At 37.9% G+C, this 17,658-nt stretch overlaps 1 protein-coding gene across 2 annotated transcripts in view; it reads left to right on the forward strand.

Annotated features, from left to right (window-relative positions):
* The window catches only part of LOC128684184 (uncharacterized), a 161,562-nt gene that overhangs the window by 26,015 nt on the left and 117,889 nt on the right, over positions 1-17,658 (forward strand). For both annotated transcript variants that reach the window (XM_053770333.2, XM_053770331.2), the window contains exons 4-5: positions 5,510-5,648; positions 11,860-11,931. In XM_053770333.2, the coding sequence (XP_053626308.1) occupies positions 5,510-5,648; positions 11,860-11,931 (211 nt within the window). The remainder of the gene's footprint in view (positions 1-5,509; positions 5,649-11,859; positions 11,932-17,658) is intronic.

Below are 17,658 nucleotides of genomic sequence, written 5' to 3' on the forward strand. Positions count from 1 at the left end.
TTGATTCCCCAGTTCCGCTGGAAAACATCAGGACGTATTTCCATAAAACACCTGCTGTCCCTGTTCACCCATCAGTAAAATGGGTACCTAGGTGTTAGTCGACTGGTGTGGGTCACATCGTGGGAAAAAAATTGACCTAATTTGCCCCAGAATGCTCTGCGTAACAAAGGGCTTTCTATATAGTAGTATGTCATTGATGTCAGCTTGGCCTGTATACCTTGTACATGTACTTGTAGAAATAAATGTAAGGGTGTGTATAAATGTCATTTTGTCACTTTTAATCTTGAAATAGTATAAAGCAGTATTTACATTGTTGCATTATTTTTGCCGTAGTGCTAGCGAGAGGCTCTTGATTCAAGAAACTGGACTTACCTTCCCCTTGCTTCAGTGAATTGTATGCCTTTCATTCCAAGGGTGCTATATAACCCCCGTAGGTTTGTTTTCCTCTGATTAAAATATAATGATTATAAAAAACATGGATGAGAACCAACAAGCTCGCTATCATCATAGCCAAAACATACTTCATGCTGTTTGGAAACAGTAAATCTCCAGTTTAATATACCGATAAATGAGTCCCGCATTTCAAGATACACTGAGGGTAAATTTCTAGGTCTTCCTGACTAATCTTAAATTTCATTCCCACATCCAGCATATTTACGTATTTTTTATATAGGTGGACTTGAGTCTTGGAAATGGGAAGTACAATGCTTGCACTTTAAAGGAGTGGTTTGGGATATTGACAGTTTGGAGGGATATGTTGTGTATCTTTATACGTATATGCTTCTAAACTGTTGTAGTCTGAGCACCTCTGCAAAAACAGTGATTATGTATGAGTGAGGTGAAAGTGTTGAGTGATAATGAAAGCATTTTCTTTTTGGGGATTTTCTTTCTTTTTGGGTCACCCTGCCTCAGTGGGAGACGGCTGACTTGTTTAAAAAAAAAAAAAAAAATCCAGCATATATCCAAGAAAATTTCCAAATCAGTAGGTGTCCTTTCCATGATAAGATACTACATACCCCAAATGACACTCCTTAGTCTATACCACTCTTTAATATATCCCTACCTCACCTATAGTATTTGTGTCTGGGGACCAATCACTGTCAGCCACCTTAAACCTTTAATAACCCAACAAAAAGCTGCTGTTCAGATGATTACCAGCTCCTGTGTTAGACAGCACACCCCACCACTTTTCAAAAGCCTGAACTTGCTAAATATACGAGACATTCGCTCATATTGTTATGCCTACTACATATACAAAACATTAACCCTTTGACTGTTTTGATCGTATATATACGTGTTACAAGCCAGTGTTTCGGATGTATATATACTCAGTAATTCTAGCAGCTTCAAAGCAAGCAGAAGAAAGCTGGTAGGCCCACATGTGAGAGAATGGGTCTGTATGGTTAGTGTGCACCATATAAAAAAAATCCTGTAGCACTCAGTGCATAATGATAAAAAAAAAACTCCGACCGTTTTTTTGGATTAAAACGCCGACTTTGAGGTGTATTTTCGTATAGTATTTATAGTTGTATTCTCGTTTTCATGGTATCACGTGATAAAATGGAACACACATTACAGAAAAAGAGATGATTTTGATTAGTTTCACAACGAAAACGACCTTCAAATTGAGCTCAAAGTAGTGGAAATGTTCGATTTTTACCAATGTTCAAGAGTAAGCAAATCACACCACACATCCAATACACGTCAACTGGGGAGTCTGATGTTCTTTCACTAGTGCACTGATATTATTTATACCATTTTTACAATAATGCAGTAGTCTGCGTAACAGTAAATCTTCTATTTTTTGTATGAATAAAAAATCAAAATAGAAAGCAATAGTAATGTAAGAGGGGCCTAGAGATGTGACTAATGAACAGAGGATGTGTTATTTTAGTGCCAAGACTGTCTACATTGTTTATTCTGGACTCTCTTTTGAAATTGGCATCTTTTTTAATTTGCGTGAAATTGGCCAAATTGCCAATTTCTGACCACTTTATTGAGTAGTTCAAATCAGTATTGGGTAGTTCAAATCGTCAGTTTCTTATACTCAATTGATAGAAAAGATGGAGTTCTAAAGAAATAGCTATGAGTTTAGTCAACTGGAACAACGGAATTGGCCAAAAACAGGGCTCTAAGTCGGCGAAATCGCTGATGTGTGCATGTTGCCAAGACCGCTAACTTCACGGGAGCGTAATTCCGTGAGTTTTCTACCAAATTTTGTACTTTTGGTGTCATTACCATCAGGAAAAGATTCTCTATTATTTCATAAGAAAAAAATAATTTTTTTTTTTTTTTCCAAAAATTTTTCGACACTTTCAGAAAGGGGCTTGTGACAGTCACAGGATTCAACTCCAATATAAACCCTCCACTTAAACTTCTTGATAGCTACACCAGAACGCACAGTCACAATACAAGGCATAAGGCACTCTTCAACATCCCACGTGTCAGCCTTGCACTATGCAAAAATACAGTGCACATAAAGGGCCCAAAGATCTGGAATTCACTACCTGAACCAGTAAAGGATCCCCTGACTACTCATAAATTTAGGACTTTGCTTAAAAATCATCTCATCTGTCAATACTAACCAAACCAACCAAAACAACTTCTAATCAGTTTTTTTTTTTTTTAACACATTGGCCGTCTCCCGCCGAGGCAGGGTGACCCAAAAAGAAAGAAAAACTCAAAAAAATGTTATATTATATATGACCTTTAGTTTATTAAACATCTGCCAGTCCATGAAATACTACTACTAGAACCATTAATTGTAATACAGTACAACTTCAAGATTATTGTTCTTATAAACCTCCACCTTGACCACCTCACATTAGTATTAAAATTAAATAAAGATTTTAATAAAAGTTAAGCACTCTTACCTTGTGTAGATTTAAGTAGTTATTATGTACTAGGATCAGTCTTCCTGAACTACCCCGGCATGATAGTCACTTTGTACTTACCAAACCAAAATTTTAAGTACACTTTGTAACCTTAACAAAGAAATAAAATCTTTATCTTTAACCCTTTCAGGGTTTCGGACGTACTAGTACGGCTTACGCACCAGGGTTTTTGACATACTAGTATGCCTAAATTCTAGCGCCCTCAAATCTAGTGAGAGAAAGCTTGTAGGCCTACATATGAAGGAATGGGTCTATGTGGTCAGTGTGTGTAGTATAAAAAAAATCCTGCAGCACACAGTGCATAATGAGAAAAAAAACTTTGACCGTGTTTTTGGATTAAAACAGCGACTTTGCACTGTACTTTCATGTGGTATTTATTGTTGTATTCTAGTTTTCCTGGTCTAATTTTATAGAATGGAAGACATGTTACAGAAATTGAGATGATTTTGACTGGTTTTACAGTGAAAAGTACCTTGAAATTGAGCTCAAAGTAGCAGAAATGTTTGATTTTTACCAAAGTTCAAAAGTAAACAAATCATGCTAAGCATCCAATACACATCAACTGGTGAGTCTAATATTCTTTCACAAGTGCGCTGATATTATTTATACCATTTCTACACTAATGCAGTAGTCTGCATAACAGTAAATCTTCTATTTTTTGTGTAATAAAAATTCAAAGTGGGAAGCAAAAGAATGTAAGAGGGGCATGGGGACATGACTAATGAACAGAGGAAATGTTATTTAAGTGCCAGGAATGTCTTTCTTGTTTATTCTGGACCCTATTTGGAAATTGGCATCTTTTGAAATTTGTGTGAAATTGGCAAAATTGCTAAATTCTGACCACTGTATTGGATAGTTGAAATCGGTAAATGGGTGGTTTCTTGTACTCATTCGATAGAAAAAATGGAGTTCTAGCGAAATAGTTATAATTTTTGTCGACTAGTACACTGGAATTGGCCGAAAATAGGGCTCAAAGTGGGCAAAATCACCGATGTGTAAACATCGCTAACTTTGCGAGAGCATGATTCCATAAGTTTTCCATCAAATTTCATACTTTTGGTGTCATTATGATTGGGAAAAGATTCTCTGTCTTTTCATAAGTTTTTTTTTTTTTTTTTTTTTTTTTTTTTTTTTTTTTTTTTTCTTTTTTTTTAAATTTGGGGGACCCTGAGAACAAGTCTCTGAGAGGACCTGTGGACCCTGAAAGGGTTAAAAGACATCAGTGGCTGATGCATTGTATGAAACAGATGGATCATTTCATGGGTTTAAGATGTGTAGGCACAAATTTTTTGGATTCTCTCTAATAAGTGGAAAATACATCTGGGTTAGCTTTAAAGTTTTAGTGCTTATTTGTTTTTTCCTCAAAAAAGAAAAAAATAATCTGATGTTAACTTATGTAAGTTGTCTGGTGCCAGTTTTATTAATGTAATCAAATTAGTTTCTGGGAAATGATTGGATAATGTCTCTTCCGATTGGAAAAAGTCAGCGTTTGACATTATTTAGTTATCCTAGGTTGAATCAACTTAATGTTCTTTTGTGTGTGTATAACATCTGTGTGCACTCAAGACCATTGTTAAATATTTGTATGTTATGTACATTAAGCTTGTGTAAAACTTGCTTAGCATATTTTGTCTTTTTTGGTCTCCTTAAAAGGTTTGACTTAGGTTTGGACTGTGTAATGTCTTAATTTACCATTTTTTATTGATGAAATTTGGATATTAGCATATAGAATGACTTGTAAATGCTGCTTCTGATTCCCTTCAAATCTTCAACACTAATATTTACTGCATTATTAACTTATGCTGCACTCTGCACAATTCCAGTCACGTGCATAGAGGCTCTGGGAATTGGGGTTATAGAGTACGAGGATACCTTTATCGGAGCATGCAGCGACCGAGGTGCGTTTAGTTTTATCATAATTTATCAAGCATTAAATATTTTCAGCTAGGTAATTAAAGATTTTTCTTTCATTTCTGGGTCACCCTGAATTTGTGGGAAATGGCTGACATGTTTAAAAAAAAAAAATAAAGCTTGCACCAGTTGAATCTGATTCCAGATATGAATTGTTTAATAGGTATATTCTGATTACCTATATTTTATATCTTTATATATGCTTCTAAACTGTTGTATCTGGGGACCTCTTCAAAAACAGTGATTATCTATGAGTGAGGTGAAAATGTTGAATGATGATGAAAGTATTTTCTTTTTGGGGATTTTCTTTCTTTTTGGGTCACCCTGCCTCGGTAGGAGACAGCCAACTTGTTAAAAAAAAAAAAAAATTCTGATTACCCAAGTTATATTCCAGAGCAATGCCTATTGTCTCATTTCCTCAAAATTACCTATGCCATAAATCTTGACTTAGAGGCCATACTGAGCTGAGATTTATTTGTGCCTGTTGAAGGCATTGAATAACTTTGAATACCAGATTTGAAGGTATTTAGAGATAGTAGGGTGTTAAATCCCAGAAATATTGAATGTCCTGTCCTGGAACTCTCAAAATCTTCCATGCTAGAATTACAAGTCCTCATAATAAAATTTGTTGAATTTTTTATATATTGTTTATAAAGTTTTTGCGATACATATTTTCCACTACATGTAAAAAATATTCATTTCAGTAAAATAATTAAGATAGAGTACTCCATTCATTGCTGTCAAAACCTCCTGAGAGATGCTTTTAAAGACAGGAAGAGAGATCCACACACCACACCGGGTATTAAACGTAAACAGGTGTCAATACCAGATAGCAACTGTGAGGTATGTATTCCTAGTCATTTTTAGTGAGAGAACACATCAGCTGCTGCAACCCATTTCCTCTTTATTATACAAAAAGAGGAAATTGGGTTGCATCAGTAGTCAATATGGAATGCTTACCTATACTTGTTTTCACATCTTGTCTGCCCTTCTGTCCACGACAAAACTGCCATCCATCCCCTTAAAAAATCACATCCACCTTAGGGTGAACTTTCCACCCAAAATAGCACTGACTTAAATTGTTTGTCAGTATTCATATACTGACTTGTTCCTGCTGTTAACTCTCCTTTGCCTAGCAGCACTTTCTGACTTACACAGGGTTGGCAAATATTTTGTGCATACAGTGTACTGTAGTGATGATAATCAGGAGCCAGTCAAAATGGACTTCCACAACCACAATTTCTGCATAATAATGAATTTTAATTTTTGACACAGAGACTAAAAAATGAACTGCAGTATAATAATTTTCACTTGCTCTACAATTTTATTATGAATGTGTCATTTTAGCAAGCATGGGAATGTATAATAATTGTGTAATATATGATACACTATGAGTACAGTACTTATTGTACATACTGGAACAGAGCTATGCTCATGGTGCCCTGTCTTCAGTGTTTCATCTCTCATGTACAGTAATTGTTTAAATTTTACAGGAATTGTATCATTTACTTTCTCTTGTATCCCATTCTAGTGTTCTTCCACTTGAGAAAGAAACTTAGCATTATTTGATGCTACATTTTTACCAAATTAAAACTTTCTCTGTTCTTCCTATTGATGGTACCAAGAAGTCTTCTTTATCTATTCTTTTGCATTATTATATATCCTTACAGTTGATTATCATGTTTTTTTTTTTCTCATCTCAGCAAACAAGGGCATTATTGCTGTTTTCAGCCTTATTGTTTTCATTAGTTTTATGCCATTAGTAAAGAACAGTTCATAGGATTTTATCCCCTTGTTCAAGTCATTTATATATTTTTAGAGTAGCATGGGCCTAGATATGGATCCTTTGGGAACCAAACTTGTTACACTCTCATCCCATCAACCCTTAAACTGTGCATGGGAATGTAGTGACATATCTGCTATGGATAGTTTTTTTCTCTTAGGATTATAGAGCACCAATAATTGGCTGTAATCTAAAAAAATGTAAGTAGAAATTAGAAACACGTTAGCTCCATTGGAATGGTGAAATCTTGTATTTTAGCAATGCTGCACTATTTCCTGGCTGAAAAGGACTTGTCATTCAGTTTCTTGAGTTTCTCATTATTATTATTATTATTATTATTATTATTATTATTTATTATATTCATATTAAACTCTAAACTCATGCAAGTAATTCAACACAGATGTGGTGGAAGCTTGATCCTCCATGTGCTGAACACGAGTCAGACATGCTTACAGTTTGTACTCGCCTTTGTACTACTGTATGTCTCATCTTAAGTGACTCATTTAGAATTAATCTTCGAAGGGATAGAACATAAAACATAGACATAGAACATCAACTGTTTGATTGTGGGCAGAAATTATCAGGGAAGATCCAGGTGGCCTGTGACTTATACCTGCACTATTACTTTGAAGCTAAATGTCTTAGGTAATGTACAGTTTTTTTTTTTTTTTTTTTTTTTCAACAAGTTGGCCGTCTCCCACCGAGGCAGGGTGACCCAAAAAAAGAAAGAAAATCCCCAAAAAGAAAATACTTTCATCATCATTCAACACTTTCACCACACTCGCACATTATCACTGTTTTTGCAGAGGTGCTCAGAATACAACAGTCTAGAAGCATACACACATAAAGATACACAACATATCCCTCCAAACTGCCAAATATCCCAAACCCCTCCTTTAAAGTGCAGGCATTGTACTTCCCATTTCCAGGACTCAAGTCCGACTATATGAAAATAACCGGTTTCCCTGAATCCCTTCACTAAATATTACCCTGCTCACACTCCAACAGATCGTCAGGTCCCAAGTACCATTCGTCTCCATTCACTCCTATCTAACACGCTCACGTTATGTTGATATATTCAAAGACTTGCTTGCCATATGTGGTAACTTCATTTTACTTCTAACAGCTAGGCTCATATACACATTTGAACCTAGATGAGCTGGATGTGGTTTTAGAGCCTGAGTGAATTTACATTAAATATGATTTGGCTGTTATGTGGTTAAATGAGTACCACTTTGCTTGTAGTTATCAGGCTGTATAGTCAAGGATAAAAGTCTTATTAGATGATCAACTTTAAACTGCTGGAACCTGCATAGGATTTTGTACAGCTTCAAACAGGTGTGTGGCATACCTGTGAGATAACTGTCATGTGATAGTGAATAATGAAGAATGGATTGTCTGTGACTGTGCATACTGGGAGCAGATTGTCCATGACTATACATGACAGGGAAATATTGTCTATGATGATACAAACCAGATTGTTCATGATTGTGCATATTTGGAAATGTGATTGGACCTACTTGAAAAATAGGTTATCTGATTGTTCTTACAGTAGAAACTGGGAAATAGTTTATCCATGACAATACTACTTACTGGGAAATAAGTGTCTGTGGCTACATGTGGATAAACAGGATTGCCAAAGATAAAATTGAAATAAATAGTAATGGTTAAATAAGATGGGATGAACCATAGAATAGACTAGCAGAAAATAAGGTAGGTGAAGTGTTGAGGTATCTGTGGAAAGAAGTTTATCTTTGGAAGCAGAAATAAAAATGAGACTAGTAGTACCAACAGTTTCATATGAATGTAAAGCATAGGTTTCAAACACTGCTGTAATGAGGGAACTAGATATAGTGAAGATGTCATTTTTGAGAGGTTTGTGATGGTATGAATGTTATATACAGAATTTGAAGTGTAGAAATTAGAAGATAGTGTAGGGTTATGAAAGGTATAATTCAGAGGATGTAGGAGGGATCGTTGAGGTGGTTTGGGCATTTAGAGAGACTGGAGCAGAATAGGATGTATAAGGAGGGAATGGCTAAGAAGGGTAAAAGTTATTCCAGGAAAGGTTGAAGGAAAGGGACTAAGTATCCAGTTGATGTGTGTGTGAGCATATTATATCAATGGAAAAAAAAAAGATTTGGTTTTATGGGTTGACATTCTTCTGGAGTGTGATCAAGACAGCATTTATGGAAATATTTTGGAAAACCAGTTAGCTGGATTTGAGTTTTGGAGGTAAGAAGTACAGTGTCTACACTCATAAGGAAGAGTATACAGTGGACCCCCGGTTAACGATATTTCTTCACTCCAGAAGTATGTTCAGGTGCCAGTACTGACCGAATTTGTTCCCATAAGAAATATTGTGAAGTAGATTAGTCCATTTCAGAACCCCAAACATACACGTACAAACGCACTTACATAAATACACTTACATAATTGGTCACATTCGGAGGTAATCATTATGCGGGGGTCCACTGTAGAATGTTAAACTTTAGGTCATTTGAATTGTGATATCTCTACACTTCTGGCAAGACAGCTATTGAAAGATGGTGAATGCTTCTTTTTTGGGGGTTAATCTACTTTGAGAGATGGCAGGTTTGGTAAAATAGTTTAAATATGACTTTATTTACAAACAATTCCTAGCTATTAAGTATTTCATAAACATTTTTGGTAATCTAGGGACAATACATGTAATAGAATTAGTGTAATGAATACTGATCAGTATAACATCCACATGGAGACCGGAAGAAAGAGTGAAATGGGAGCTGTGTTGTAGGGCAAAATATAAACCTCTCATTTCAACAATTCCCTTGTGATTTTTTGTCTTGTATAAGTTTTGTGCATATGTGTTTGACACTTAAGATACAGTGGAACCTCAAAAATCGAACTTAATCCATTCCAGGAGCTAGTTCTAAATTCGAAAAGTCTGAAATTCGAAGCAATATTTCCCATAAGAAGTAATGGAAATACAATTAATCTGTTCCAGAAACCCAAAAATATTCACACAAAAAATACATTTTATAGAGATTAATTACAGGTTTACATACAACAAATACTACAGTTTTTAATTATGTATAGTAATACATATAAAATAACATTTTTACTTACCTTTATTGAAGATTGGTGATGGCATCTGGAAGATAGGGAGGAGGAGAGAGGGAGTTGGGGTTAGTGTTTGGAAGGAGAATCCCCCTCCATGAGGACTTCAGGTAAAGCCCTCTCTGGGGTTACTTCCCTTCTCTGTCTTTTAATGCCACTAGGACCAGCTTGAGAGTCACTGGACCCCTGTCTCACAAAATGACTGTCCACAGTCATTTCCCTAAAATGGGACATGGTTCTGTCACTGAACTTGTTGCAAAGATGGCTTGTTTCAGCTTGCTCAGGGTGGTACTTCTGCACAAACATTTGGATATCATTCCACTTGGCACAAATCTCCTTAATCTTTGAAGAAGGCACCTCATCCACTCCCTCTTCCTCCTCCTCTGAAGCAAGTTCCTCAGCTGTGGTCTGATACTGCTCCAGATGAAGCTCTTGCAGCTCTTCAGTGGTTAGCTCTTCCCTGTGGTCCTCCACCAACTCTTCCACATCCTCACCACTCACCTCCAACCCCAGGGTGTTCCCCAATGCCACAGTAGAGTCCACAACAGGCAGAGGGTCAGCTGGGTCAGAGACATGGTCAGCCTCAAACTCTTCAAAATCCTTCTTTTGGACACAATCTGGCCACAAGTGTCTCCAAGTAGAGTTCAAAGTCCTGGAAGTCACTCCCTCCCAAGCCTTACCTATAAGGCTTATGGAGCTGTAGATGTTGAAGTGATTCCTCCAGAACTCTCTAGGGTCAACTTAGTGTCTGTGGTCACTTCAAAGCACTTTTCAAACACTGCTTTTGTGTAGTTTTTTGAAGTTAGAAATGACCTGCTGGTCCATGGGCTGGAGGAGAGGAGTGGTGTTAGGAGGCAAGAACTTCACTTTTATAAAACTGAAGTCCTTAGACAAGAGGTCTAATAAGTTTGGAAGATGAGCAGGAGCATTGTCCATTAACAGGAGGCACTTGAGTGGCAATTTCTTTTCCTGGAGGTATTTTTTCACACTGGGGCCAAACACTTCATAGACCCACTCTGAAAATTTGCCTTGTGACCCATGCCTTATGATTAGCTTTCCACAAGACACATAACTTGTTCTTAAAGACTAGGATTTTCTGAATGATACACAAGTAAAGGCTTCACTTTAAAATCACCACTAGCATTAGCACAGAACAAAAGAGTAAGCCTGTCTTTCATAGGCTTGTGTCCTGGGAGTGCCTTTTCCTCCTGTGTGATGAAGGTCCTTTTTGGCATTTTCTTCCAAAACAGGCCTGTTTCGTCACAATTAAACACTTGTTCAGGTTTGAATTCTTCACTGTCTATGTACCCCTTAAACTCCTGTACAAACTTCTCAGCCGCCTGTTTGTCTGAACTGGCTGCCTCGCCATGTCTTACAACATTGTGTATGCCACTACGCTTCTTAAATCTGTCAAGCCAGCCTCTGCTGGCCTTAAATTCACTATCAGCACTGGTTCCAGGAGTTTTCTGTACCAGATTGGCATGCAACTTCCTTGCCTTTTCGCAAATAATCGTCTCTGGAACACTATCACCTGCAATCTCTTTATCCTTGATCCACACCAGCAACAACTTCTCAACCTCTTCAACTATTTGTGGTCTTTTTTTGGTTAGCATATTAACACCTTTCGCAACATCAGCTTCCTTGATTTGTTCTTTCTTTACCAGGATAGAACCGATGGTCGACTTGTTTTTCCCATACATCCTGGCAAGCTCAACAAGTCTCACACCACTCTCATACTTCTGTATTATTTCCTTCTTCACATCTATGGTGTTTCTCACTTTCTTTACCACAGGGGTACCACTAGCAAATTTCTTTGGGCCCATGGTAGCTTATTTCACAGTCCCACAAGCACTAAACATAACAAAATAATCGTAAAATGCGTGAATGAGAGCGCAGGTTAGTGTTCACTCAAGCATAAACAAAGCTAGACTGCTCACGGCGCCTGCGCGGGGATGCAGACAGCGGGCCGGCAGACAGGTCCCGTACCTGGCGGTCCGAAAATAGGGGTGCGTTCGATAATAGGGACACAGTTTGTCCGAAAAAATGGTCCTATTTTCAAAGCGTTCGATTTGTGATACGTTTGATTTTTGAGGTTCCACTGTACATATTTTAAAAATTAATACTCATTTGCCATCTACCATTTTAAATCTCTAAAACCTTTATACCTTTTAGTGTTCCAAGGCATCCTGTAGAACTGGAGTGGAGGAGAATAATAGAATGGAGAAACCAATGGATTTAGTTGTTGTAAGTACAGTATATCCATCCTTTTGTTTTTGCTCCATCTTTTAAGGTGATACAATAGACCGTCATTTAACATGAGTTTATTTGGCACGATTCAGGTATAGCACGATTGAAGAATTGCTGCACAATTTTATGTAGCACTTCATAAAATTAATTTAACGCGGTTCACAGGAGGGGAAAAAATTTTGAGCGCACGGTCGCCTGCGGGATTGGTGATGGGTTACACCACTGAGTCAATGGGGGAGACCTATTGCCATTCCCTGCTACCCTCAGCCACCCACACCACCCTCCCAGCCTTCAGTTTGGTTCATATGTGTGTAGGACGATCCTCAGGAAGCTCGCAATGTTTCTTTACATACGTATTTTAATTGCCATATCCTAAATCTGCCAAGCAATCATGGCACCCAGTAGGCCCACAAGTGTTGCTGAAAGTGGCAAGAAAAGGTTTAAACATTTAAATCTTAGAATTAACGAAGAAAACAGAGATATTAGACAAGAGATAACCCGTGGCCGTAATGAAACGTCACTGTGCACATCAAATGAAGTAAATATGAGTTTGTGTGATTGACTGACTTACTGACTGACTGACTTATTGACTTGACTGAATGACTTACTGACATGACTGAATGACTTATTGACTTGCCTGAATGACTTACTGACTTGACTGAATGGCTTACTGACTTGACTCAATGATTTACTGACTGACTGAAAAACTACCGACATGACTGAATGACTTACTACTGACTGACTGAATAACTTATTGGCTTACCTGGTACCACATGGAGAGGGTTTCGGGGGTCAACGCCCCCGCGGCCCAGTCTGAGACCAGGCCTCATGGTGGATCAGGGTCTGTTCAACCAGGCTGTTACTGCTGGCCACACGCAAGCTGACGTACGAACCACAGCCTGGTTGGTCAGGTACTGACTTTAGGGTGCTTGTCCAGTGCCTTCTTGAAGACAGCCAGGGGTCTATTGGTAATCCCCCTTATATATGCAGAGTGACTTACTGACTTGACTGAATGACTCACTGACTTGACTGAATGACTTACCGACTCGATTGAATGACTTACCTACTCGACTGAATGACTTACTGACTCGACTGAATGACTTACTGACTTGACTGAATGACTTACTGACTTGATTGAATAACTTACTGACTTGACTGAATAACTTACTGATGACTGAATGACTGACTTACTGAATGACTTAGTTAGACTTTTACTCTTTAGAGGACCCAGAAATGGTGTCTAGAGCAGCTGATGCCTTACCATCAGTTGTATAATGTACTGCAGGGTAAAATAGAACAGAAATCCATTACAGAATTTATGCAAACTCCAGTACAACCATCAACTTCAGTACCAGAACCTCTGCCATCCACCTCAGCCCAGTAGGGCCACAGCATAACTCTCCACTCTCTCTCTTCACAATCATTGACAAATACCATCATCCACAGTTTAAGGTAAGAAATACTATTATTTCTGTTGCATTTGTAGTCTTAACAGTAAAAACAACATAATACATCACGACAATGAACTACAATTACATATTCATGTTGGGAGGGTTCGTGGAGATGTGATGGTTGGAGTTAAACACACTTGTTGGATGGTAACACTTATATTAGCTGAGTGTGAAGGAGGAGCCCAGCCTGCCATGTGTTGCCTGTTGTAGACCTAAGCGCAGAGTGAGAACGATTACGGGAGCACAGCGCTCACAACGCATCACGTGACATCACACAAGCTAGTCACTGAGCCTAGCAAGGGGTCATGTATGTAAAACATATGGATGGTACTAACTATGATACTCAGATAACATATACAAATACAGGGGATCAGCAACTATGCTGACATTCACTTTTATTTTTGTAAGATCTGTTGGTCTAAAAAAAAAGTTGTTTGGCTTTTTGGGGGCTTCCAGGAATGTAACCCTATTTTTTCCATGAGTTCTTCAGTTCATCTAACACAGCGTTTTTCAGGAATGTAAGTACCGTGTTAAATGACAGTCTACTGTACTTCATAACTCTGCTATATTATTATGCTGATTTGTTTATTTTGCTACGTAATCAATTTTTTAGGTTTATACTGTTTTGGTAGACATCCATAGTACTGGGCTGTTGAAGTTATAGTATATCTCAACTATGAAATTTACATCTATTAAAAATACTAGTTTATACTTCTTTGTTTATGTATTCTGAACTTGAGCTTCAGTGGGAAATGGCTGATGTGTTAAAAAAAAAAATTGATAAAAGTAAGGAAACTTTTGTTGCATTCTTAGATTTAGAAAAGGTAAATAATAGGGTGAATAGGAGAGCAGTGTGGCAGATGTTGCAAGTGTATGGAATAGATTGTATGTTACGGAAAACAGTTAAGAATTTTTATGAGGATAATGGGGCTCATGTTAGGGTTTGTAGGAGAGAGAGAGAGAGCAGGAGATTACTTTCCATTGAAAGTAGACCTTAGACAGGGATGTGTGATGTCACCAAGGTTGTTTAACATATTTATAAACAGGGTTGTAAAGGAAGTAAATACTGTACTAAGGTGTTCGGGGAAAGGTATGGGATTAAAATTTGCAGAATCCAATACAAAAGAAGGAAGTTGAAAGTGAACATAGATAAAAGTGAGGTGATGAGGGATAACAAATGAGTTAGGTAATAAAGGATTGGATATCAGATTGGAGGGAGGGAGTATGGAGGAAGTGAATGTGTTCAGATATTTGGAAGTGGACCCGTCAGGAGATGGGCATATGAAAGACGAGGTGAACCATAGAATTGAAGGGAAAAAGGTGGGTGGTGCATTGAGGTATATGTGGAGACAAAGAATGTTATCCATGGTGGCAAAGAGGGTAATGTATGAGAATACAGTGGTGCCAACACACATGGGTGTGAAGCATGGGTGGTGAATGTTGCAGTGAGGAGGAAGTTGGAGGCTGTGGAGGTGTTGTGTCTGAGGGCAGTGTGTGGCGTAAATATTATGCAGAGAATTCGTAGTTTGGAGATTAGGAGGAGGTATGGAGTTACTAAAAGGGTTATCCAAAGGGCTGAGGAGTTGTTTGGTCATTTAGAGAAGATGTAGCAAAATAGGATGACTTTGGAGGGTGTATAAATCTGTAGTAGAGGGAAGGTGAGGCAGAGGTCATCCTAGGAAAGGATGGAGTGAGAGGGTAATGGAGGTTTTGTGTGCAAGGGGCTTGGCCATGTATAGAGCAGAGCATTGCTGTAGGGATACTGGCCAATACTAGGCAGATACAACTCACTCCCACTGTTTTTAAAGCTACCCAATGTTCTCGCTTCAGTGGCACTACCCAGGAGTGTGTTTCACTTAAAACTCTCTTGCCATTTCACTGCTTATATCCTTCCTAAAATTAAATTTATTTAACCTGTATCCATTGCTGCGAATCCTGTCTTGATTAGGTATTTTCAGTGCACTATTAATGTTTCTGGTTTTCCATTCATATAAGTACTTTAATCGTGTCCCCTATTTCTTTTTTTTTCCTGAGTGAAAGTTCAGTGCTTTCAGTTTATATTCATAGAAAATGTTTCTGATACAGGGGATCAACTGTCTCATCTTCTGTTTTCCTGTGCATTTGTTCTTTCTGTAATATGGAGAACAGACCTGAGCAGCGTAATGTAAATAAGACATTAACAAAGATATATAAAGTTGGAGTATAACCTTAGGATTTCTATTATTTATGCGTCTTGATATGATGCCACCAATTTTATTAGCCTTATTGCAAAGACTTTTCCATTGTTGTCTTGGCTTTAGATTTCTGCTAACCAGAGCTGCTAATGATTTTTCATACATTTTGATAAAGTTATACAGTATTTTTTATAAGTGCCATAGATATTTTTCTTTCCCCTACAAGTTCATATTAAACTGTATCTGCCACTTCTGTGACTACAACATTAAGCTATCCAGATCATCCTGTAGCTCCCTAGTGTCCTTATCAAAAATTATTTGATTGCCTGTTTTAATGTCATTAGTAAACTTGTTTGATGGTAGGATTGCTGGTGTGTTTTTTCTCTCTCTCAAACATGCAAGATTTCAGGTACGTCTTGCTACTTCTACTTACACTTAGGTCACACTACACATGCATGTATGAGCATATATATACACACCCCTCTAGGTTTTCTTTTATCTTTCTAGTTCATGTTCTTGTTAATTTTTACTTATCTCCATGGGGAAGTGGAATAGAGTTCTTCCTCCGTAAGCCATACGTGTCGTAAGAGGTGACTAAAATGCTGGGAGCATGGGGCTAGTAACCCCTTCTGTATATATTACTAAATTTAAAAGGAAAAACCTTTGTTTTTCCTTTTGGGCCACCCTGCCTCGGGGGGATACGACCGGTTTGTTGAAAGAAGAAGTAATCTTGCTCATGTCACTGCTTGTTCCTTCGTCTGTATTGTTTATGTAGATTGCTTGCAAGTGGTACAGTACTGACCCTGTGGCACATCAATAGTAATAGGCCCCCATTTATGCAGACTGTTTCCTATAAGTCAGCCATGCCTCAGCCTGAAGATAATGTCTCCTATACCACGTTCCACTACTTGCTTCATTCTACTCCTGTTTGGAACTCATTCAAAGGCCTTACTGAAATTCACCCCTATACACAATATTGTATCCTTCATCATTGTTTATCACTTCAAGTACCTAAGTAACAAAAGATTAACAGATCTGTAAAGCAAGAATGTCAATTTTTAAAAGTGTTAAGATTCATTGATCAAATTAATTGTATCTACACTTATTCACTCCATCACGTTTCCTACAATTTTAGTTAGACTGATTGGTCCTTGGCTTCAAATTATAGACGTATCTTCTGCTTTGTAAATCTGTCAGTAAAATTTCCCTGTGTGCTGTGTGCTAATTTTTCTCAAACTTTATGGTGTGATTGATATGTCACTTTCCTGTTCTGCTAAGACTTGGGTGCAATATTTCTGTTATGGTTTGTTGAAAATGCAATCCCAGGACATGTGATATGAGATTCTACTGTATGTATTCACAAAAGTGATAAATTTACAAGGGTAAGACAGCGAAATTGCTAAGTCTAGTAATTTAGCAACAGCCAGATTACTAGACCTAGTTTAAACGTATTGAAGGGAGGGAAGCTACCCAGTGCCTTCACACCATGTATTTTTTTTTTCTAGCTGCCTTGTTGATATTTTCTTGTACAACACCTGTACAACTTCATTCATATACCTAAAAACAAAAAGTTACTAGCAGTGGGCCACAAGCCACCTTCAGCTGGAGAGGAAGAGAAAGTGGGACCAGCCTCCTGAGTACACTATAGTATATAGTTGTGTATTTTATTATTTAAAAAAAAAAACTGAAAGTAGATAGATAGTCTGTATACAGTGGAACCTCATTTTTCGGCCACTGCGTTTATCGGCCGATTCGTATTTAGGCCGTTTCTTTGGCGGAAATTTTGCTTCGTATTTCGGCCGTTGCCTCGCAAGTCGGCCGTATTAGACACGTCAGCCTGCCAGGACGCGCGTAGGCGAGTCAGTCTCCCTGTGTCTGTCAGCAAGTCAGCATATACTCTGCACATTCATCCAAAGGTTTCCTTAAAATCCATTGTTTTTTGTGCTTCTTTATTAAGTACGACTGTGAAATAAGCCACCCTGGGCCCAAAGAAAGTTCCTTTGGCAAAGAAAGTGAGAAACATGATGGAATTTAAGAAGCGTAGTGGCATACACAGTGTTTTAAGGCGTGGTGGAGGCAGTAGTTGAGGGGAGGATTCC

This window comes from Cherax quadricarinatus, chromosome 4 (assembly GCF_038502225.1).
Source record: "Cherax quadricarinatus isolate ZL_2023a chromosome 4, ASM3850222v1, whole genome shotgun sequence".
NCBI lineage: Eukaryota > Metazoa > Arthropoda > Malacostraca > Decapoda > Parastacidae > Cherax > Cherax quadricarinatus.